Source organism: Vulpes vulpes, chromosome 13 (assembly GCF_048418805.1).
Source record: "Vulpes vulpes isolate BD-2025 chromosome 13, VulVul3, whole genome shotgun sequence".
NCBI lineage: Eukaryota > Metazoa > Chordata > Mammalia > Carnivora > Canidae > Vulpes > Vulpes vulpes.
The window spans coordinates 33,824,406-33,848,711 of NC_132792.1; the positions used below are offsets into that span (position 1 = coordinate 33,824,406).

General features: G+C 45.4%; 1 protein-coding gene across 6 annotated transcripts in view; it reads right to left on the minus strand.

Moving 5' to 3' along the window:
• Positions 1-1,825: 1,825 nt before the first annotated feature.
• GRHL2 (grainyhead like transcription factor 2) overlaps positions 1,826-24,306 on the minus strand; it is a 158,183-nt gene continuing 135,702 nt past the window's right edge. For 3 of the 6 annotated variants that reach the window (XM_072734126.1, XM_025994781.2, XM_072734128.1), the window contains exons 13-16: positions 21,899-21,990; positions 17,711-17,796; positions 6,631-6,695; positions 1,826-4,711 (exon numbers count right to left, since the gene is read on the minus strand). In XM_072734126.1, the coding sequence (XP_072590227.1) occupies positions 4,597-4,711; positions 6,631-6,695; positions 17,711-17,796; positions 21,899-21,990 (358 nt within the window). In that variant the 3' untranslated portion in view covers positions 1,826-4,596. Of the gene's footprint in view, positions 4,712-6,630; positions 6,696-17,710; positions 17,797-21,898; positions 21,994-24,306 lie in introns of all 6 variants that reach the window. The other 3 variants (XM_025994782.2, XM_025994780.2, XM_072734127.1) reach the window with 1 other exon arrangement.

The following is a 24,306-nucleotide window of genomic DNA, read 5'->3' on the forward strand; positions in this document are numbered from 1 at the left end:
TGGGGCTGCTCCCAGTCAGCGACTGCACGAGGCAAGGCTATTAGAACTGGGCCATTCTTGCCCCACACGGGATTCTTCCTGCATGTGACCTTCATGCAAGGACTCTGTGGGGGTCCTGGCCGAGGCAGTCTGAGGCTCTTCCGGCCCAGGCTTCTTTTCTCCCTTCCCTCCTTCAGCAGGGGTTAGTCCGCATGCTCTCCCTATCTCCCCCTGCTCATTTCCCCTTTATCGTTCATATGCATTCTCTGCAATAAATCTCTTGAATGTCCAATCCCATCTTGGTCTGCATCTAAGAGGACCTGAACTGACACAGTGACATCCCCTCTCCCATTCCCATTGACCCTCAGATATATGGGCTCAGACACTCGAGTTGGCAGCCTTCCCAAAGTGAGATTCACATTGGTGATTTCTCATGTTGCACAAGAAGTGTTAAGGGTGGGAGAGGTTGTGTGTCTTAGAACTGCGACTATGACCCAGCCCCGCTCTCCTGGGGTGAGCCCTTATTACCGTACTAATGATGCCAGGCCACTTTGCACATGAATCACTGCCTCAAAGGGCAGACTGTGTCTAACCCGCCTCTTTGTCCCCAGTGTGGGGCACAGTGCCTGGACCCTAGTAACTGAACTGAATTAGCAGAGTGGAGGCAAGAGCCAGGATTGGCCCCTGTGGCCCTGACAACTAGTCATCCTCACCTACCTGACCTGAGTCCTGCACAGGGAGGTGGGGGACAGGGTGGCACACATGGCAAGCAGAGGTCACTGAGCAGCAGTGCCTTTGCTGCCATGGGCCACAGGAGTGACTACCTCAGGGCAGATGTGGAGACCAGCTGCATCCTCTGCAGGACCTAGATAGGCCTGTGGGTCCACTCAACCACCATGGGGGCTGTGGAGCATGGATCATGGCAAAAAGGCCTTGTGGCCCATTGCTAATCCCATGATCCTTCCAGAAGTCTCCTCCATCAGCTCCACCCCAGCCTCCTCTCCTCTGCCCTGGTCCAGGCATAGAAGCTGCTTGAGGTGCCAGTGGGGTTGCCACTGGGGTGAAGTTGTCAGAAAAGACTTTCTCGAAGCAATTTTTTAAAAAGATTTTATTTATTTATTCATGAGACACACACACACACACACACACACACACTCACACACACAGACATAGGCAGAGGGAGAAGCAGGCTCCATGTAGGGAGCCCGACGTGGGACTTGATCCCGGGTCTCCAGGATCAGGCCCTAGGCTGAAGGCGGTGCTAAACCACTGAGCCGCTCCAGGTGCCCTCTCGAGGCAAATTTTAAGCCAAGATTTGACAGCTGTGGACGTAGACAACGTGAGTTGCAGAAGGATGTAGAAATGCTGATTGGAGTGGAGAGGCTCTGGCGGATGATGGCCAAAGAGCTTGGTGGCTCAGTGGGGAGGCAGCGGGGCAAGACTGTCATGCTGTAATTGGAGTTTTAGCCATCAGTTTTCAGTCTCTGTGGAGGCTGGTACAGATGAACTAAAGAGATAACTCAGGTGGGGGTGAGTGCACTGGGAGTGAGGAAGGTAAAAGCGGGCAGGCAGAAACTACCGTCCGCCCTGGGGAGTTGGCCAAGAATGACCACCAGGTGGGACGTCACTGTCACAGTGAAGGCCTCTTGATTTCTTTAGCTCTCTTCTCATGTAACCTTGGGGTGGAGTACAATCCACAGGAAGAGGACACACCTGCTGTACTAAGGCCTAAGACCCGAAAGTGCCCAGGGGCAGCCTAGAATCTTCCCAAGGCCATGCTGCAGCTTCTTTCCAACAGGGCAAAAAGCCCCAACACCCACTTCACAGAAAACACCAGACATTGTCATTTACTCTGACATTATGAATATTTATTTTTTCTTCTTAAAAATGTACAAAAAATAAAATAACTGTATTTATAGTTTATAGATTCCCCCTCTCCCATTTACAAAACTATTAAGTTACATTTGCCTTTTTTTTCTTTAAAACATGAAAGCAAATTGTCCATCTATCAATCTCCCTCACTCGTTTTTAAGAACGGGCCATTCACAGAATTTGGCACAAACCCTGTTTCTCTTGCATTTTCCTAACTTTAAATAAAAAGGAAAATAAATGTTGATTCATTTCATGCCTCCTAAGTTTCTGAGTTCAGTCTTTTAGGATCCAAGTCCAAGATGATATCTGACTGCATTTCGCTGTTGGTCCCAATTTCCAAACACCTGTCAAGTCTAAGCAACTTGGATACATATAAGAAAAATACTTGTTTGACATGTCCCCCATTTTACATGGATTTTTTAAAAAGCATATTTATTTCAGTGTGATTAACTTAAGGGACAAAAGCAGAGGAGTCAGTTTTTCCTATCTTTCTAGAGTGTTTCTGCTCAGAAAATTGTGCTCATAGAAGCTCTACTGACATACATGGTGGAAGACACATCCAAGCTAAGCCACGGGCACTCTGAGGATGGAGCGGACAGGGTAAGGGTTGGGAGCAGAGCAGATGGGAGGTGATGCTCTGCACCACCCTTGGGTGGCACTGGCCTCACATTCTTTGTTCTGGTAGGTAGGGGTCACTACAGTGATTGCTTAGGGATCAGAAACAAATGAAAAAGCATCTCTGATTCATCCTCTGCTTAGGGCAGGACTAGCAAACATTTTCCCACAAGACTAGAGAAAGAAGGGTGGGGCTACCTGTGTCAGACTGCCCGAAAGTGCAAATATGCACTTCCCATGCTCCTTGCCTCAGGGGCCGGTTCAAACATGAGGGGCGGGTTCAAACATGACTGGCAGATGAAATGGCAGGTACTACTGGGGCACAGACTCCAGAGGACGGAACGGATAAGTCAGGTGCATGGGAAGTGCCTATTTCCAACACTGAATTTGTCTGTCATAGAACAGAGCTGCATCAGTACCCAGCGAGGTCCCCAAGCTACTGGTTCAGGGAATGACAGAGTGGGGAGGAGGGAACAGGCTGGAGCAGAACTGAATCCAGGATGCAAACCTTTGGCACCACAGGAAGGGGTAAGATGTCCAGAAGACACACTGAAAGGTGCCCCCATAAGGTCACCCGGACATTTCCCTAGGTGCGGCCCCTGCCCTCTGTTCCATTCAAATCCTCTGCAGCCTCGAGGAGACACAGCTGGCTGAAAACAGCCCTTCTGGCCTGCTCTGGGCCTCAGGGGCAGAAGGGGTGGGAGGCAGGGAGCCCTTGGAGAGAGATAGCCCCCCAGGTAAGACGTCAAAGTGCTTCTCAAATAAATCTGGGCCTTTACACAGAACCTGTCCTAGCGCAGGATCTTGAGGGGAGGGCGTGCTGACTACCAAAGGCTAGTGCTTCAGCCACATGGGTGAACACAAACCCCAGATCACTGACCAGTCCCTTCAAAGAGAACAGTGCCCCAAGACAGCTCATGGTTTCATAATTGTTTAGGGAAGCGTTTCTCTCTCCTCTTTGTCTCCCAGGGCACGTGCAGATGTGCTGTTGGTCTCAGGAGGCTGCCTTCAGAAGAGCCAGAGCGCTCTGGGGGGGCACCCCCCTGCCCCCGCCATCCAGCAGCCTGGAGCAGAGGCGGCCACAGAAGGCTGCCCTCGCCTGTGGATTCAGAGCTAAGCTGTGGGCATGGCTCTCAGCTGCTGCTGGGCTTGAGATGAAGGATGAGCGTGTAAACCGTGAGGTGCCACACAGGGGCCAGGCCCTCCTGAGCCCCACAGAGCTTGGCGGTGGCCCTGGGATAGCACAGCCTCTCGGCAGAGCTCCCCTCAACTGAGGGCCGAGGCCTCCACGCCCTGACCTTTCCCACTGCCTGGGCCACTCGGGAGGCACAGGCCGGGCATCACCAGGAGCCCAGCACGGTGGCCTACATAGCGGGAGTGCCCCCAGCATCCTCCTCGGCATCCCCGGGGTCCCTGACGCCCGAGGCCACTTCCCTTCCCAGCGCCTCCCCAACAGCTCAGGGGCAGTAAACATGCCCACGTACCACGGGTAAAATATATTATTGTGATATTATAAACACTATGTACACGATGTCCAGGCACGCCTTCTGAGTTACTAATTACATGGCAGCTGAATGTCTTCCTGTACAAGGCCTGGCAGCCACTCGCGACAAACCCTGGGAGGTATTTAGCAAGATGGCCTACCCCAGAGTGGCCTGAAGGTCTGTGACCAGAAAGTGGCAGCAGCTCATTTGGTCTAGCCACTCAGGAGAAGTGCAGGTGAGGCGGAAGGGCCCGGGCATTCTCAGGCTCTCTGGAGTGAACGGATTGGCTGTGTCTCCCTTGGAGGGGAAAAGCTCTGGACGGTCTCATCTGAGGCCAGCAGTGACCAGCAGTCCCTTGGCGGGCCTGGACCCTGGGTTCCCGAAGAAGGTGGAGAATAAATAAGTATCTGACAGGCCCAGCACATGTTCCTGAGGGCCTCAGGCTTCAGCTCCAGTAGGACCCTGCAGATGGGCCCAACACACCGATAAGAACCGGGGCTCTGTGCCTCGTCCAGCTCCCAGTGTGGTCTGTAACAGTGGTTTTGAGTTGGGGTTGGTGGGTGTCCGGGTTCCAGGCTGGGGCCTCCATCTCTCCTGGGGAGGAATGCACTGAGGGCCCCTGCCGAGGGGATGCCGAGAGCTGGGCTCAGATTTCCATGAGTGTGATCTTGAAGCCTTCCACCATGCTCTCCATGTTGAGAATGAAGGTGTCCTCATTGGAGTAGTGCTCAATGATGTTGTCATCCATGTTCACCAAGATGCTGCCAGGGAGTGGGGTGGGGGGTAAGAAACAAAGATGCCGTCAACAAGTGGCGGGCAAGGGCAGACTCCAGGCTGGGGGGAGGGGGTCCCCTTAGCTATTCCTTGGTAAGGGAGGCCAGGAAGGATGGAGGAGAGAGGAGATAAAGCAGGAAAAGACCCTCATCATATTTTCTTTCCCCAGAAACCAGCTTGAAGAAAATAAAGCCTCGATTTGTCAGAACTAACCTGGTGACTCATTAAATGGGTCTTCAGAGATCCACCCCCCACCCCCCCTTGCTTTATAGACTGGTAAACTGTGGCCCAGAGAGATAAGCCTGAAATCGTTGAGTTAGCTCTTGACAGAATCAGGTCCTTAACTGTTTTCATTAAGCCCACTGCCTCTAGAAAACGCACTTTAAGAAAGTACTCCATAGTGAGAGAAGAAGAAAATCGAGAACTGTGGCTATCCTTTGCTGAGCATGTAATTTGTTTCAATGTTTCAGAGACCTTGTCTTTATTCTTCCCAGCAGCCCTGACCATCGCCACCATGCAGATGAGAAAACTGAGTACGGGGAAGTGAAATCAGCTCCCCAGGTTCATCCAGCTGGGTCTTGGCTGAGTTGGACTGCAAACTGGCTTTGCCTCACTCTGAAGCTTACACTTCACCACATGTGACCTACTCCTTGGTCAACTATCCCAAGTGGATTTGGTTTTAAGAGAATCAACAACTTCCAGGGTCTGTCCGTGATTTGGAAATCAGACAGATCTCAGTTTGCCATTGAAGAACTGACTCATTTGACAGCTATGTATCATCTGGCAAGTTTTTTTTTTTTTCGGTTTTATTCTACTGCAAACTAAGAAAAACAAGCCTGCTCTAGAGTTGCTGTCAGGACTAACGTATTTAGTGCAGGGCCCAATATGGCACTCGATGGAAGTGAAACGTTATGACCACTGGCATGCACGTCTGCACTGAGGATTTCTGCCCAGCAGTAAGACGCTGAGACACCGCTCAAATATCACCATCAAAGGAATAGGCTCAGCCTATTGCATTGACCATGGAGAAAATTGTAATGTTCATTTAAGTGAACTTGCCAACAAGGGCTCCAGTGGAAAAGGTTTCCCAAATTTGATTCCCAATCTGCCAAGAGACCCATCACTCAGAAAGCCGGAGCATCTCAGATAATCAATTTCCTTTATGACAGAGGCTCAGCGAAGAGTTTAAAGAGCCATATTCTGCATTTTGTAGAATAGCTCCAGAAGCTGACTCAGCAGAAACTCTCCTAGAACTAAACTTAGCTCCTACAGCCTCTCCTCTTAGAACCTCATACACACAGGAAGCCCCCAAGAGGCTGGAGGCGTGGGGAGGAGTCATAGCGCGGTGCATAAAAAGCACGTGCAAGAGTCCCAGAATCTACTGAACGCCCCCAATAAATGAAGTATTGTTCCCCCAATAAATGAAGTATTGTTCTTAACACTGAGAACAGGCAGGTCCAATAATCATTTAGATTATTTTGTTGATAATTACCTCACAGGTATTTTCTATGCCCTGAACGGTTCTCACGTGTCAACATGAAACCAATCCCAGGAGCAGCATGTGATCCTTTATAAACTCCGCTCCCTGCACAGGGTTGACATTGCCCTTCCCCCCAGGGTCTTCACCACTTCTAAACCCCTCTATTCCACCGGCTTATCCTGTCATTAGAATGGGACATCTCAGCCGACATCAAGACAATGTGCTGTCTCCTTCCCTCCCTCTCTTATTAAGATCTCCAAAATGCTCTGCATTTGCAAGCTGCTCAGCAATCCTTTGTAAGGATGACACACACTTTTTATAAAAGGTGGACAACAGAACAAAAGATGGGCACCATCTTTTTTTTTTTTTAAGGTACTATGTAGATTGATCTGATCTGAAAGTCAGTGTAAGTTGTTTCTTTCTTACCCTTTTTTGCTTTTCTTATAAAGCTTTGTGATCTTCTCCACAGGCAGCCCGTACTTCTCAGATATCTGTAACACCAGTAACAGAAAGGCAGATGAGCACGGAAGGGGAAGTCAAGCAGAGGCAGGAGGGAAAGCTCAGTCTCACTCTCTTGGAGATTCTTGTGGTGTCAGTGTCCCTCACGCAGGAGTCAGGTTCCCAATATGCCCCAGTCATGAGGCTTTCCCTTGGGCAAACCTTAAATCATTCAACAAGAGAGTCAGTCACGCAGCAATGTAATCTATGATGAAGGTGTCATCTCAGGTCAGTAGAAGATGGACTCTGACATGCTGGATTAAATAAGAAGCCATATTGAAAAAAATTCAACAAGTCAAGCTGGAACCCTTTTCCACTTTTTTTTTCTTTTTTAGTAGCTCTAAGCCCATGACCCCAAGATCAAGAGTCGCATGCTCTACCGACCAACTGAGTCAGCCAGGCACCCCATCTACTTCTCACATCAAAATAAATCTCAGATCAAAGATTTACATGTGAAGGCTGAAACCATAAAAGTTCTTTATACTGATACTTTCGTCAAGGAAGGAAGATCGTTCCCACAAAGATATGAAACCTGAAGAAAAAAGGCCAAATGTTTGATACAAAAATCATAAATGCCAGTAGAGTAAAAACCACCACAAAAAGCTGAAGACAAATAATATTCTATGAAACCTTTTTGCCACGCAAATGACAACCAGGGAACTAACTTCCTTAAGTTAGAAAGAACTATGAATCCAGAAAAAGACCAACAATTCAATGGGAAAAGAAAGAACACAATATGAAGGAGTAATTCACAGAGAAAAAAACAAGGGGACAATCACATGAAAAAACATTACTGCTTCACTCCTAATTTTAAAATTTCAAATTAAAACAACAATAGGATATTACTTTATGTTATCAAACTAACAAAAACTAAAAGAATGATAATATGGTGTCAGCCAGAGTGTGAAAACCATCAACTCTCGTATTCCATAGATGGGAGACAAGCTCAACCTTCCTGGAGGGAAATTTGATAGAAGCTATTGAGATTCAAAAAGCATATGTTCTTTTACCCACGTATTCTTCATCTAGCAATCTGGTCTACAGAAATACATTCAGGTGTACACAAAGCTTTTCAAAGCAACATTGTTCATAATAGAGAAAACTGTATATAATAACCATCCATTAAGCATGTTTTGTTATTTTCACATCTGAAAGCCATACAGTCATTTTAAAAAACGTGGCAAGCCTATATGGAAAAAAAAAAAAAAAGTCCTTAACACACTGAGGGGGAAAAAAGCTAACAAACTGACAAACAGTACATATAGTATGACCCCATTTGTATTTTTCTTAAAGAAATAAGTATGTAAGAAAGGAGAAAATATGTGAAGGACCTGCTAAGCTATTAATAGTGGCTACCCTGGGCAAATGGACAGAAACAAGAGATCCTTTCACTTTCTACTTTGTACCATTCTGTAGTGGTTTCTTTTCCCTTTACAATGATTGTGATTCACTTTTTTTGTTTTGTTTTGTTTTAAAGATATTATTTATTCATTCATTAGAGACACAAAGAGAGAGACAGGCAGAGGGAGAAGCAGGCTCCATGCAGGGAGCCCGATGCGGGACTTGATCCTGGGTCTCCAGGATCAGGCCCTGAGCCGAAGGCAGACACTCAACCGCTGAGTCACCCAAGCATCCCAATTGTGATTCACTTTTATGAATATAAAGTAATCATAGTTCGGAGATGGATTCTGGAGAGTCCTACCCTAAGTGCCTTTTCATGCTTTCTCTGTCCCAAATCCAATCCACCAGGCTCTTCTGAGCCCAGAGGCTGGTGGGGCTCACAACCAGCTGGAGCAGGTGAGGTCTGAGACAGGAATCATGGGCAGTGGGGCAGAGGCTCCAATAAGAGGCTGAGGAACCCTAGAGCACATGCAGGGCAGCTCTGGATCTCCGAAGAGCTTATCCTACAGAGAATCATAGGTCCCCATCCCTTATTCCTCCTCCTGCATAGGAAAGCCTCCTCACTCTGAGAATAAACCCAGGGGAGTAGAACAGGTGGGCCAGGGTTAAGAGGGCTTCAGGAGCCTAGGGAACCAGTGGCCTGCCTGCCCCACCTTTACTGCTCCATCAGCAATGGGACTGCCCAGCTGCCACAGATGAGCTGAAATGAGCCCAGTAGGACAAGTAACATGGCCTAGGGGCAGCAAAGGAAATCCACAGCACTTGTGTGGAAGGCACTCATTTGAATTGAACATAAAAGAACACTTATGAAGATAGCACACACATGCAAAATTCTGATCTAAAGATATGATTATTGAACTAAAAACAATGTAAAGTACAGTCATTAATTGAAGGATGGGTGGTAAATACGGCAAACCAGGGCAGCCCCAGTGGCTCAGCGGTTTAGTGCCACCTTCCGCCTGGGGTGTGATCCTGGAATCCAGGGATCAAGTCCCACGTCAGGCTCCCTGCATGGGGCCTGCTTCTCCCTCTGCCTGTGTCTCTGCCCCTCTCTCTGTTTGTCTGTCATGAATAAAAAAAAAAAAAAAAAAAAAAAATACAGCAAACCAACAGTATTAGGAAAGCTCCATCAGAAACACAATTTCAAAGTGCAGAGCAAAGACAGCATAGAGGAACTCATGACCAGAACAAAGGATTTGAAAAACAGAAAGGAAAAGAGATTTGAAGAACAAAGATAGGCCCTATAAGGTGTGAATCTCCAGAGTCTCAGATAGAGAAAAAGGAACAGATGAAAAAGAGGAAATAATTAAACAAATAATGGAAAAAAAGACTCATGTTTTTGGACAAGATGGGTGTCCTGAATTCCAGGAGAGATCAATGTGGGAATACTCATGCATCTGGCCATTCTGAAAAGTGCCAAATCTCCAAAGGGTAATAAAAACATTCTGGAACCTCCCAGAACAAATCACACTCTGCCCCCAAAGGAACAGAAGAATAAACCTGGCGTCAGTCTTCTCATCTGCAACCCTAGAAACCAAAGGATAGTGGAGTAACCCCTAGAAATTACAGAAGAAAAGGACTTCACCTCAAGAATCCTGTACACCAACAAGCTACACCTCAGGCCTTGGGGTGAAAAAAATGGTATTGAGGACAACAGGCAACTAGCATTGTGCCATAAATAAATTCTTAAATAAACAGTAACTCTACATGTACCATCTATCTACATATTATATTATATATACATATCTATATTATATATATGCATATCTATATTATATTGATATATGTGCAACTAAAGATAGACAGTTGTAAGCTCATATATATCTGTGTGTGTTTACATAGATGGAGTGGGTATGCAAAGGAAGTGCTAAACAAAGATTCTCAAAGTAAAAAGGAGATGATGAAGAGGAAATCTCATGGTTTGCTAGACTGAAAGCATTCAACTATCTCAGCAACACCAAGAACTGGGAACGGGGTTGTGGGGACAGCAGAGTGCACACCCCGACATGCTCTGGCTGACCAGAGAAGGCAGTGGAGGGAAAAACAAAAGCTCCGAAGCCTCGTCTCCAGGAGGGCCGGGGAGCTACAGAGTGTTCGTGAGAAAAGTAGCTGGAATTTTATTTTCAAATCACAGAGAAATAAGGAGGAGGGACTGAAATAATCTAGGAAGAGTAGAGAATAAGTTTGAAGAAAAGGTGGAAAACAAGTTAATATATCAGCCAAACTAAAGACAAAGTAAGAGAAAAGTGCAGAATAAAATCAATAATTAAGAAAAAGGAATACAGGGGATCCCAGGGTGGCTCAGCGGTTTAGCACCTGCCTTGAGCCCAGGGCATGATCCTGGAGACTCAGGATCGAGTCCTGCATTGGGTTCCCTGCATGGAGCCTGCTTCTCCTTCTGCCTGTGTCTCTGCCTCTCTCTCTGTGTCTCTCATGAAAAAATAAATAAAATTAAAAAAAAAAACCTCAAAATTTTAAAAAAGAAAAAGGAATACAGAAGGAAGAAAACCATGTCCATCTGTCATTATAACAAATGAGATGAAATGCATTTTTCCACTGAAAGAGTGGGTAAAAAAAAAAAGTTAAAAGAAGGATGGATGTTGGGAAGAAAAACACTTAACAGGGTGCAATGAATAAAGGGGTGCAGGCTGGAGGCCCAGGGAACACACAGAAACAGAATAGTGTGGGAGGGAGTAGATTCGTGTGAGAGGCAAGAGGTAAGGTTGATGAGGTCAGAATGGATATTATGTATTGATAAAAGCACAATGTATGAAAAGGTAGAGCAATCGTAACACTGTATGCATCCAACAGCACAGCACTTCAGCCGAACACAGACATAGGGCAAACCTGAAAGGACAATTAGAGTGGGAGATTTCAGCACATCTCTTTCAGAATTGGACAAACCTAAGGCAAATGCATAAGAATAGCTGAATATAATCAATATATTAGATTTATTGTTTTATACACACATACATACATACACACATGCATCTTCTATCATGTGTTGGACTACAAAGATAAGCCAAATTACATCAGCATTCAACAAAATTACAAATACAGGATTTAAGGTTTCCAGAAATACTTAATAGTCCCTCCTTATCCTTGGGGGATATGTTCCAGGACCCCCAATGGACACCCAAAACCTCAAATAGTACCAAACCCTCTATATGTCATGTTTTTTCCTACACATACATACCTATGATAAAGATTAATTTATAATTAGGTATAGTAAGAGATTAATAACTAATAATAAAATAGGACAATTATTACTGTAATTAAAAGTTATGTGAATGTGGTCTCTCAAAACAGCTTACTATACTGTACTCACTCCTCTTTTTGTGATGATGTGTGATAAAATGCCTACATGGCAAAATGAAGTGACACAAAGGACACAGGCACTGTGACATAGTTAGGCTATTGACTCTCCGAAGATACTCAGAAGGAGGATTATCTGCCTCAGGAGCGTGTTTGACCACAGGTATGTAAAATTATGGAAAGTGAAACTGGGAATAAGGGTGGCTGTTGTACTCCTACAGGACCCTGGCCTTCTAACAGCTCAACATCTCTTCCTTGGAAACCCAAGTTCCTTTAGCAACTGTTTGGGAAGACATTATGCTATATCTTGTCTAAATAAACTCTAATATGAGCAAGTTTCTTTGAGCATCTTAATGCTATTTCCAAATCAGGTGAGATATTCTGAATAATGTAGGATTGACACCGATTTTGTCACTCCTCCCCAAATTCAATACCATTTCCCTTTGGGAGAATTTCTACCTCCTTTCTCTCTTCTTCCCAAGCCTGGCACTTGCACTATTTGTCAGGTCTGCTGGTGTATCCACACCTACACATTCAAATCAAAAGAGAAATGCTGACATGAGCTGGTCCTACACCCAGAGCCGTGCCCAAGGGATGAAGGCAGGAGGATGTGGGTGCAGCCATTCCTCAAGAGTGAGTTCACCCCACTCCCTAGGATTCTAAAACCAGTCAGGTAACAGAGCTGGTGCACAGAACAAATGTTGAGGGAGCAACTCTTCTTGGCATCATTTCTGGAGCTGCTTATATCTTCAGCACTTCCTGGTTGGTCTAAGCTGGGGCTTCTTAACCTGGGGTCTGCAGATGCCCAAAAAGTACGTACAAGAACTTGGGTGGGGAAAGCTTACGTCATTATTTTCACTAACCTTCAACTTTATTTTTTTTTTAATTTTATTTATTTATTCATGAGAGATGCACACACAGAGAGAGAAAGAGAGAGAGAGAGAGAGGCAGAGACATAGGCAGAGGGAGAAGCAGGCTCCATGCAAGGAGCCCGATGTGGGACTTGATCCTGGATCCCCAGGATCACACCCTGGGCTGCAGGCGGCGCTAAACCGCTGCACCATCAGGGCTGCCCTAACCTTCAACTTTAATTTAGCCTTCCCTTCAGTTACAAACATACAGTAATATAAGCAGTGCCTATGTTTTGTTACCAATGGAAATTGTAGATATTTTCATGTCATATTAGAATTACTGCAGATATCCCGAAATATCAGTCACATTCACCCATACTTTGAGAAAGTACCATATTTACTACTCCTGCCTATAGGTCATGATAGCTAATGCATGAATAAGAACACATATATTCCTATATTGCAAACATTTATTATGACAGCAATGTTATCAATATAATTGGTTTCCTTAGTAATCCTATGTTTTTTTATTTTCTACACTGAAAAACATTATTCATAAAAGGGTCCATAGACTTCATCACACTATCAAAGACATGTCTGGCACAAAAAAGGGGAGAATCCCTGACAAACATTCAGTACATAAGAACTTGTTGTCTGGGCAGCCCAGGTGGCTCAGCAGTTTAGCGCCACCTTCCGCCCAGGGCGTGATCCTGGAGACCCCGGGATTGAGTCCCGCGTCGGGCTCCCTACATGGAGCCTGCTTCTCCTTCTGCCTGTGTCTCTGTCTCTCTCTCTCTGTCTCTCAAGAATAAATAAAATCTTAAAAAAAAAAAAAATCTACGTATTAAAAAAAAAAAAAAAAAACTTGTTGTCTGCCTGGGGTCCTGGAGTCCTGTTATTTGTACCTAATTATTCTGACTTGCTCAGTCTGAAAGAGTTTTTTTTTTTTTTTTTAACTTTTGTTGATGTCCTTTGGAATTTCTTTTTAAAATAAAACAGGGACATTTTTCTACCTAGTATTACCAGACTCATAACTGTAGGTTCCCCTCTTCTGAAAGAAAACTGATTCTGATTCTTGGTCTTTTCAGGGGTTTGACTCCCAGTGTCCCAAAGCATGAAAAATACTTCGGCTCATAAATCAATTGATAACCGTCAGCCAGAACTGGGCAATTTGCATAAAACCTGCACAATTCCAGTCTGGACCTGAGTCTGTTGGGAGTAGCGGTGGCAGCAGCAGCTAGCCTCATTGGGTTCTTACTCAGGTCCTATCATACAGGTGCAAAACATTCTGCACCTCTTAACTGACTCAATCCTCCCATCATGACAGTGGAACAGGTCTTTTTATGAGTCCTGTTTCTCAGGTGAGGCAACTCGAGCTTACGGTCATTACATAACTTGCCCTGTTAGTAAGCAGCAGAGACAGATGGGAAAGGTAACAATTTTGCAGTCTGGTGTCAGACTTTGAATGTTATGGAAAATGGGCATATGTGAGACTGAGGGCAAAACTGTGCCCTCTGTGCAACTGGCAAAGGCAAAGGCAGAGGCAGCGTGGTAACAGGCCACACTGACACAGTGTCCTCTGCCTCCACCCCAGGTGAGGAAGTGTGTTTGGCCAAATTCAGAACCCTGGAAAGAAGGGAGACTGTGCTGGACATCATGTAGAAGAAGCTGGCCATCTGTCAGTGGGTTACAGAAGGAATCCTTCTGCCTGGACCTGGATGATATCACCCATAAACCCTCCTTTCTATGCATGGAAAAGAGGTGCGGTGTGATAGTTTCACAAATGGGATAACTAGTTAGGACTGCTTGCTTTTTAATTTCTGCTTTTCAATTTATCTGAAACAATGACCCACTTTTATAATTCTGAAAACCCAAGACTGATATTTTTAAAGATCCAAAAGACTTCCTTTACAGCCAGGAGGATCCTAGATCTTAGACATATCTCATCAATGTGTTATTGGTTGTCTGATGATCTGTAATTTTTAGACTTTTTTTGGTGGAGCATTCTCTTTGCCCAGGCACCTCAGGTATGTGATAGGCGGAACTTCGAGACTCCTATTGATTTTCACCAGCAGAGACCTCAGTCTGCCTCATCTAGAGACATCCAACAGAACAGCCTGCTCTGGAACCCAATGACTTTTATTTGGAGTTATGAACTGTTCAGTATGGGCTCTAAGATATACATTTAAGAAACAGGGGACTCTTTCTTGCAAACACTTCCTCAGTGGCTGCAATTTAACCTGTCAAGAGAGTCAGGGAGTAAGGACCTTTACTCCATGCATGAACAACTCAGGTAAATAGAAGAGGGTGCTACTGGGTCCATGAGCAAACTTTTACTTTGTGTGCTTCAGCTTGTTGCACCAAGAGAGAACATCCCTGACCCTTTCTCTAGCACCTTCGGCATGGAGGATCTCAATCTGTCTCCCTACCCCGTAGTACTTACAGTCATCTTCTGAGTATGTATGGATGTACCTACCTACCATCTATGTATAGACGATTTCTACGTGCTACTTTTTAAGTGCCACGTATGTAAACTCAATCTTCACAACAACCTTGTATGTCATTTTCTCCTTATCCTAATAATAGCATCCCACGTTATTATCCTTATTTCTGAAATGATGAAACAGGAGTACAGAGAGGTTGAATAACTTGCCCAAAGTCATAGCATGTGGGTAAACGTGTTAGAGCTAGGATGTGAACCCCGATGTGTGGTATCATCCTCTACACATACGGATTCTTGCCTGATAGTTTCTTATTGCCTCATCTTCTTTCTTCAGTTGTTGTGAACTGTGACCTGGAAAGTTTATTCTTTTGAAATAACTTTTCATAAATGGACATCTCTCTAATTGGACTTAAACTGTTCAAGGGCTTAAGTTGGCTCCACCACTTTACCTACCTTAGGAGACCCCCTTCTTGGGCCTCACTCTCCACCTCTGTAAAATGGTGATGATGATACTTGTACTGACCAGTTCACAGGAGTATTGTAAGGATCTAATGAAGCAATGCATGTGAAATCATGCCACCCATAGCATTCAGCATGGTGGCATGTATATTGTAGGTGCTCAGTTCAGTCAAATATTTATGCTCAAAGATCTGGGGATACACAGAAGACACAAAGTCCCTGTGCTCATGAGCTCTATACTCTATTGGGGAAGAGAAAAATAATTAAACATCTAGCAAATGTTAAATATGTCAAGTGGTGATCAGTGCTATGAAATAAAACATGCTTCCACTAAAATGCCAAGTTAGTGGAAAATCATACAATGGAATCAAAAGCCAAAACAGCTTTTTATCCTTTACACCATGTCTATAAAGCAGCTGATTATTTGAGAAATCCAAAATCTGAGGAAAAGGAGGAAGTCTTCACACTGTATCTTTGCTAGCTCTGATTCCTACTCAAAATAATGGTTTGGTAATAAAAGCTAACCTTTGTGGGGTCCTTAGGAACCCAGACAGAGAGTTCTATCTGTGCCATCTTACTTCATCCCTACAGCAATCCTATGAGGTAGGTATTATTATGATTTCCATTTGAAGGATGAAGAAGAGGTTAAGAAGCTTGCTCAGCTAGTAAGAGCTAGTCAGGATCTACACATGGGTTTCTGAGTGCGAAGTCCAAGTGCTGGCTCAAAAGGCTACACTGTCTCCCTATGTGCCTGTTGGTAAGTGTCAGGATGGCAAAATGCCACACATGAGAAAGGTGCTGGGCCTCAGAGAACATATGCCATGGAGAAAGCCGTTTCTTATCCCACCCCAGCCCCAAAGAAACCTAGTATACAACTACAGCATCCTGCCTTCTTTTTTTTTTTTTTTAAGATTTTATTCATTTATTCATGAGAATACACAGAGAGAAGAGAGAGAGAGAGAGAGAGAGAGATAGAGAGAGAGAGAGGCAGAAACACAGGCAGAGGGAGAAGCAGGCTCCATGCAGGGAGCATGATGCGGGACTGGATCCCAGGTCTCCAGGATCATGCCCTGGGCTGTAGGTGGCACTAAACCGCTGAGCCACCAGAGCTGCCCAGAATCCTGCCTTCTTAATTCATGATGCACTCGAGTCTTCCCTTAAATAGAATCCACTGTCCTTGGTGGCCACCCCTAAATTGCAGGGGCTGCTGGTGTCATTCCTTTGGAGCTCACCAGCAGACTGTCACCTGAGAATCTGGAATCTGGCCTTACTCGCCTATATGAACCACTCAAGAAGCAAGGAGATCACTGTGTTGGTGCTTCAGTAAAACCTTTCTTTCTGGGTTTAACAAAAGAGAGAGGAAGTCAGAATTGCCCCCAACGCATCCGCCCAGAGTGATCTCTTCACAGCCTCCAAGGTCAAAGGATACCACACATTACTCTCCCCCACACCCACAGCCAAGCAAAGCAAGGAAGGTGTAAGGAATTCCCCTAAACAAGATCAGAAGCTCGACTCTGCTGTGGTGGCAGTAGTGTAGGCAGTGGTTACTCAGTGGCTGAAAACAAGAATTCAAAGAAACACTTGTAAATGTTCACAGCAGCATTACTGACATGAGCCAGAGGGTGGAAAAACTTCAAGTGTCTATCACCCAACAAATTTGGAAAAACAAAATGTGGTATATCCATGTGATGGAATAGTACTCAGTGATAAAAAAGAATGAAGTACTGATTATACAACACCATATTTGAAACTATGGTAAGTGAGAGAAACCAACCACAAAAGACCACAATTGTATGATTCCACTTATGGGTCCTATCCTATACATTTTAACATTCTGCCCCACAACCCAAGATGTGCCAATATTACAGTTTTGCAGATCACAGATGATTTTAGACTGTCCCTTGGCAGTCCTGTTGTCTCCATCACCATAAAAAGCCCTGATCTTCTACAGCATAGTTGTACAGGGAAAATAAAAGGTGGGAGTGAGAAATATTCAGAGTCATATTAAAGTCATATTCAGATGGATAACATATGGACAAAATATAAAATTACTTCTCCTGATCCCAGGTTCCACAATGCTAGGCTAAACTGGCATGAGAAAGGAGGGAGGGACCACCGTATCTCAGCAATATGTATGTGTGTGTGTCTGTGTTTTAACCAAAAGAGGTCATAATTTTTGGGGGGTTACACTATTATAGCTAGCAAGATACTTCCTAATTGTTTTTGTTCTGTGCATATTTGGAAGTATCTTATCTGGTTTCATGCAAAGAGACAAATGGAAACTCACAGATTAACCTTCCTCTATGGCGCCTTGCTCTGATTAGCCTTAAACTGACAGGGAATTGGCAGTTCTTCAGTTTCCTTCTGCTTAAATACTAATAAGCCACAATGGTGCGAGATCAGTATTTCCATAAATCTATTTTTTTTTCCTTACAGAGCTCATTCCAGAGCCATCCCGAAGGCTGCATTTTAATGAACTGACTCCAGCTCAGGAGAACACAAGCAGGTTTCCTGGAGGCTGAGAGGGTCCGCTGCTTACCGCTTCCATCAGGCCCTTCACTGTGGGTGATTTCAACATCAAAGCATCGAACACATCGTCTGTCTCCTTCCGCACATACAAAAGCACTGAAAGAGAAGCAGAGGGGAGGCGTGACTGAGGAGCCCACACAGCCACCACCGCTGCCAGACTGCTTCCTGTCACAAGTGTCAGAGGCTGCCAGCATCTGTGAGGTCGCAGGCTCCTGACGCAGGTGACCCCTCCAAGGCTGACTGCTGCACCTCCATAGATGATGGGCAGCCAGGGACCCAGGGGCCTCTCGAGGCATAAACTGATAAGTGAGTTATACTCAATGGACTGTGATGCTTTCCCACACTGTTCACATTGGAATTTCTCAAGGTAGGTCGGTGATTGCCTTAGGACATCTCTTTATGCAACCTGTGTCATCTTCTATTTATTCATTTGATCATTCAACAAATATTGCCAAACATCAGGCTGTGTACCAGAAGCTGAGGTGGCAGCAGTGAATTAAGACGCCTTCTGCTGTCAGGGAACTCGTAGCCACTTGAAAGGCAGGCAGCCCTCAAATAGCAGACAGCCAGACGGGGCTGGGTGAGCTCAGAAGGAAAAAGCCATGAGACGGTGCTTACAGGGGCCTGAGATTTTCATGGAGGTGGGAGATGGGGAGAGAGGACAGGGGGTGCACGCACCTCCTGGCAGACAGACCAACAGGGGCACGGCCTGGAGGGAGCCAGTGCGTGTCAGAGGCATGAGGGAGAGGCTCGAGACCTGAGGCACAACAGGCCTGGCTTTGACCCCAGTGTAGCCTACTGCGGGGCCCTGCTCACTTCACCTCTCCAAGGGCTGGTCCACGCTGGACCACGGTGATAATAATATCATCTACCCCACAGGGTAGAGTGGCCATGGGGGTTAAATGAGTAGCAGGTGCCCAGCACACAGCATGCACCATTCCTCAATCAGCGGAAGCCAGCATGAAGCACCTGTCGTGGTTGTTGGCCCTCGGTGAAGGCGAACGCGGCTTCGTGCTCATTCCCTATAACGTAGCAGTCTCGATCTGATAATGCACAGACTAGGAGAGATGGCAGGGACCCCACACACCCCCACACAGGGAGGAGAAGATGCTCTGTCAGGGCAGACCCTTTCTTACAGAGAGGGCATGGAGGCCCAGCTCCCAAGAAAGAACTGGGCCCGCCATTCAGATGCAACCCTACAGCCCACTGCACCGGTGCTCTCTCTCTCCGTCCTCCAATGCTGTGGCTTCTGGTTCTAACTTCAAAGGGACAGAAAAGGGCCAAGGCTGCAGCCCTGTCCTCCTGGCTGTGACAGGAAGAACGCACAGTCAAGAAACCCTCCTGAGCACTGGGTGTTATAGTATATGTTGGCAAATTGAATTTAAGAAAAAAAAGAAAAGAGGGCAGCCCCAGTGGTGCAGCGGTTTAGCACCGCCTGCAGCCTAGGGCATAATCCTGGAGACCCTGGATCGAGACCCACGTCAGGCTCTCTGCATGGTGCCTGCTTCTCCCTCTGCTTGTGTCTCTGCCTCTCTCTCTCTCTCTCTCTGTGTGTGTGTGTGTGTGTGTCTATGAATAAATAAAATCTTAAAAATATATGGTTTAAAAAAATAAATAATAAAAAAGAAGAAAAAAGAAAAGAGAAGAGAAGAAAACAAAACAAACCCTGCTGAGCTTCGGACCAGAGTCAGGTACCCAGGGAGCAACAGTCCCCACCAGGCTGAAAGAATGAACTTGGCGCCAGGAAATGAAAGCAGCTCTACCCCAAACTCTCACCCCTTCCCCTACTCCTCCCCGGTCTCCAAGGAGTTCATTAAAGCTTCCTGCTTTTTAAAGGCAAAGTCGACATGGGTTCTGCCTACATTTTCTTTCTGCAGGCAGCAGATGTTCTGTTTGTGTATGACACCAAAGGAAAAAAAGAACTCTGAAGTATTGCAAAGTTTCTTCTCTTTACCAAGTATAAAAATAAACTACCAATTAAATAAACAGATTGAATGAGTCTCCAACGATTTCAAAATGTAGTCCTTTGGAAGGAATATTTTTGTGTCTCCATTTCAGCTAAAACCATCTAGTGACCTATTGGCATTATCAGAGGACTCAAGGTTAGTGGCACCATGAGAAACAATTACACCAGAGGACCTCCGTTAAACTAGATGAGGAAAATTAAACCGAAAAAAGTGGTGGCTGTTCCAGGGACCATTCTATCAGTTCTCCCCACAGGTCCCAATAGAAAAATGTCATTTCCAGGAGGCTGACCCCAAGAAAACCCCAAACATGTTCTATTAAATTGAGTACTGCTTCCATTGGATTTACAAATTTCTTCTTTTAAAATCATTGCCTTTGAAATAGTCTGGCTGATACTCTTGCTACAGGTGTCACTGTAAGGGGTTAACGGTGGTATGGTGGCATGTGGATGGATGGGCTGTGAGAGGAAGGCCAGGCAGGGCAGTGCCACACATGAGCATGCTGGGCTTACAGCACACCCCGACAGCTTGCCCAGGGTGGTAGCCTTAGGATCTGTGCATCTGTGGCGGGGCTCACACAATAATCACTCAACTACGATGGCCGTAATAACCAACATGCTTCCCGGACACTACAGGAGAGGCAGACAGCCACAGGGGCCAGCTCCAAGTGACTTCCACCGAGCCACCCAGAGAAGTGGCTACAAAGGCAGAACAACATGGTTTTGGTGATAATTTTGATCATTTTCTTTCCTGGAGAACTTCTAATAAACAAACAATAGGAACCACCACTGACCCTGATTCCTCTTTTTTGTCAAAGACCAGTTCCAACTGGGAGCTCCAGGCAAGGGGCTTAGTAACTCCACTGTCCTTTTCCAAAGGAAAGCCACTCCTAGGACACTACTTGCTCTGTTGCTGGTAGCTTGCAGCGCCCTCGTGTGTTTCTGTGATTTAGATGTTTCATAGGCTGTAGACTTGCTTTTTGTCGTAGCCCAATAAAATTCCCAGTGGCAATTTCTGTACTGACTTCACAATCTCAAAATAATGTGAAAAACACAACCTTTGGACTAGCCAGCATGTACTAAATATGGATGCAAGCTACAATTACTTTTGCCTGTGTGATTCTTGATTTCCATATAATTCTGCCTTCATTTTAAAGTATGTGATATAAAAAGCATGCAGGAATGGAGCTCAAACTGCACTTGAATATTTGATGGGGAGCCTGTGAAGTCAATCTTTTAAAGATTTAAATGTTGCTAATGTAATTAACACCACCCAAGTATTTATGCTGTTTCCATTTTGAAACACTAATTACTTATTCACACTGAACAGACATAACTAGATCCAGACCTAATAATAACCCTCACAGCTACAATAGTGAAGAGTGCTTACTATGTGCTAGGCCCCTGAGTTAAGTGTTTTACACATATTAAAGTTCATCAAGCCTCGCAGCAACTCTATAGGGAGGTACTCGTGTCATCCCTGTTTTACAATGAGGACTCAAAAGAGCAAAGGGCCTTCCTAAGGTCATGTAACTCTGAAGGGCTGAAGAGGGCTACAGAGGGGATGCTCTTGGCCATCATGCAAATCCCATTACAACAAATAGAAAAGAAATAAAATCTCTCCGTAACAAAAAACACAAAGGTTGTGTGGATGGCAAATGTATTTAACATGGTAATCTGACTGATTGAAAGTCCAGTGTGGTATGTCTAAGATCTCTGGTAGCTCTTGGTGTTAGCTACAGCAGGCTATGAGGGAAAGCAGCCATCTCCACGCTTTCCTCTTACTCCAAGAAAGGACACCGAGTCACGCACAGCATCAGCGTGCAGAGCCAAACACTGACCCACTCTCACTTTGTTTCTTACTCTCCTGATGAAGTGGAATAACACCCTCAACACAGAGAAAGTGAAGAAGCTGTGATGTCAGAAAACAGGCTCCCTTACTTGTCTGATATTAATTGTGTGCATCTATTGAATGATTTTCAACCGCTGCTGCTTGTGAGATGCTACTGTCACATGAGCAGCAAGAGTTTCTCTCTGACCTTGGACTTCATGGCTGGCTGAATCAGCACCCTCATTCCATGTCTCCCAAGGTAAAGGAAAGAACCAGTGCCCAGAAAGAATAAGTGTTTGCTTAAGGTGCTTGATAAGGACAGGGTTGAAAGGTCTTCTGTGTGAAGCGCCCCCACCATTCATGATGGGAGGGTGGGTAACCCTGCAATGCCAGAAAGGAAATACCTCGCTTCATTCCTTCTTCTTTCATCTGCTTAGATGGTGCTGGACCAAATTCCTCTTCCATGGGCCTGAACATCCGTTTAACAAGGACACTGCTGCTAGAAAAGATAAGCAGAAATTGTTAAGTAAACAAAGCCTGTAGGGAGTCAAAAGAAAGGTTCATGCATGTATCTGGCGCTATCTTCTTCCTTTGTTTATACCATCCCTAGTTCTCTACAACCGGATCCATTCAGCAACCTACTTCCTCCTCCCTGCAGGTCCCAAGTCATCCCTGTCTGGGGGAAAACACACACACACACACACACACACACACACACACACGTATCTTTAGGGCATGGACCAAGGACAGACTCCCCATTACTGCATATGGATCCACAAAGATGAGACCCCCGGGTTTTACCCGCTCTGTCCTGCACCTAATCCCCCTTCCTCCTCAAAAATCAGGGCTAGGGTGGGGGGAGCAGGAGTGAACCCTGAGGTCTGTGTGATCTCCAAGTTATTAGCTCCTCCTATTGAGGAGTGTCCTGCATTCTCTTGCCAGGCCCTTAAGGGCACAGCAGGGACCTTGAAATGGGATGGGCTTCCCTGGCTGGTTCTAGTTCTGAGGCTGCCCTGACTTCCTGCTGTTCTATGGCTCCGTCTGGTTGGAGCAGATGAGACTGCAGTGGTGCAAATTCTCCAGACCTTGCTGCCTGCAGTGGTGCAAAAGACCCAGACCTTGGCTGCCCAGCCCTTCCCTCCTCCTTGGGAGGGGGGGTTTCAGCATCCCCCGGACCCCACATGGTGCTGAGTCCCCACATATCCCCACCTGTGGCCCTGCTGGTGGTCCTGCATTTCCTCCCAAAGTTCCTGTCCATTCTGGGTACTCTAAAGAAGGGGAGGAATCTTTGAGAGGAATGGAAATATTGGAAGCACAGACTGTCACTGAAGTGAAGTCATTGGTGCTGAGTGTTGTGGGCTGTATGTGTGTGGTCTTCCCAAATTCATATGTTGAAAACCCACTCCCCACTAAGATGTTATTAGGGGTGAGGCCTTTGAAAGGTAATTAGGACATGAAAGTAGAGCCCCTGTGATGGGATTAGCATCCTAATAAGAAAGGACTGCCATGCCAGACACTAACCATAGGGGCCCCTGATCTCATGCTTCCAGCCTCCAGAACTCTGAGAAATAAATTTCTGTTGTTTAAGTCCATCCCGCCCCCCCCCCCCCCCATCCTGTTTGCAGTATTTTGTTATAGCCGCCTGAACTGGCTTAGACATGGAGAAAATGCTCCAAATGGAGTCTTGCTATTCTTCAAGCCTTCAAGGGAGCAGCCAGGTTTTCAGAAACTTTTACTCTCTTTGGAGATTCTTGAAACTAGGTACATGAAGCAATGCCAGACAGGCAGTTAAGCAGAATTATTAAGAAATGAACTCTGGGTCCAGATTACTTTGGTTTAAACCCCTGCTTTATAATTTACTAGTTATGGGAACATGGACAAGTTCTTCAACTGCCCTGAGCCTCAGATTCCTTGTCTTTAAAAGGATGCTGTTGAAAGAATTAAATACATTTGACATACATAAAACACTCACATGGTTGCTGGATACACTGTAAGTACTACTGAAGTGTTAGAGATGATGATGACAGTGATAATAAAGGTGGAGAGGTCAGAGAAAGAGAGATATGCAGAAGAATAAATATGGCAGAGAGCTTGAAAGATGCCAAAGTTTCCGTGTACCCTCAGAGAGCAAATAATCTGCATTGGTGCAATTTAAGGACCCAAGTTGGAAAAGCTTCCTGAATGGGAGGTTGACATTACATCAATGTCAAGCTTCCAAGATAAAATGAAACCCTGCTTCAAAGACAATTCCCCATTGGCATCATTGTCATTAAGAAGCTATGTTGGGGCATCTGGGTGGCTCAGCCGGTTAAGTGTCTACCTCTGGCTCAGGATTGAGTCCTGCGTAGGGCTTCCTGCTTAGCAAAGAGCCTGCTTCTTCCTCTCCTTCTGCCCTTCCCTGAGCTCATGTGTTCTCTCTCTCTCTCTCTCTCTCACTCTGACTCACTCTCTCAAATTAATAAAATCTTAAAAAAAAAAAAAAAAAAAAAAGGAAGCTATTTGTCAAGCTAGTGGTAGGCTCCAAAGAACACAGGGTATAAAACTATGGATGGTCCAGAAAGTATTTCTATTAATTCTGATAGTTTAAATTATGAAACCAACAATGCTTTCATTTATCATCTCATTTGCTAGGTGCTCCAAAACGGTCTATCAATTTCTTAAAAGACTTCACATTTTACAAAGTACTTTTCATCTTCTTGGTCAATTAAGTCTCAGGAACACCGTGTGAGCCAGCCAGGGCAAGGATTAATCCTACCCCTATGTTAGTAAACAGCAAACTGAGGCTCAGTGTGCCTAAGTAGGATGAGGTGGT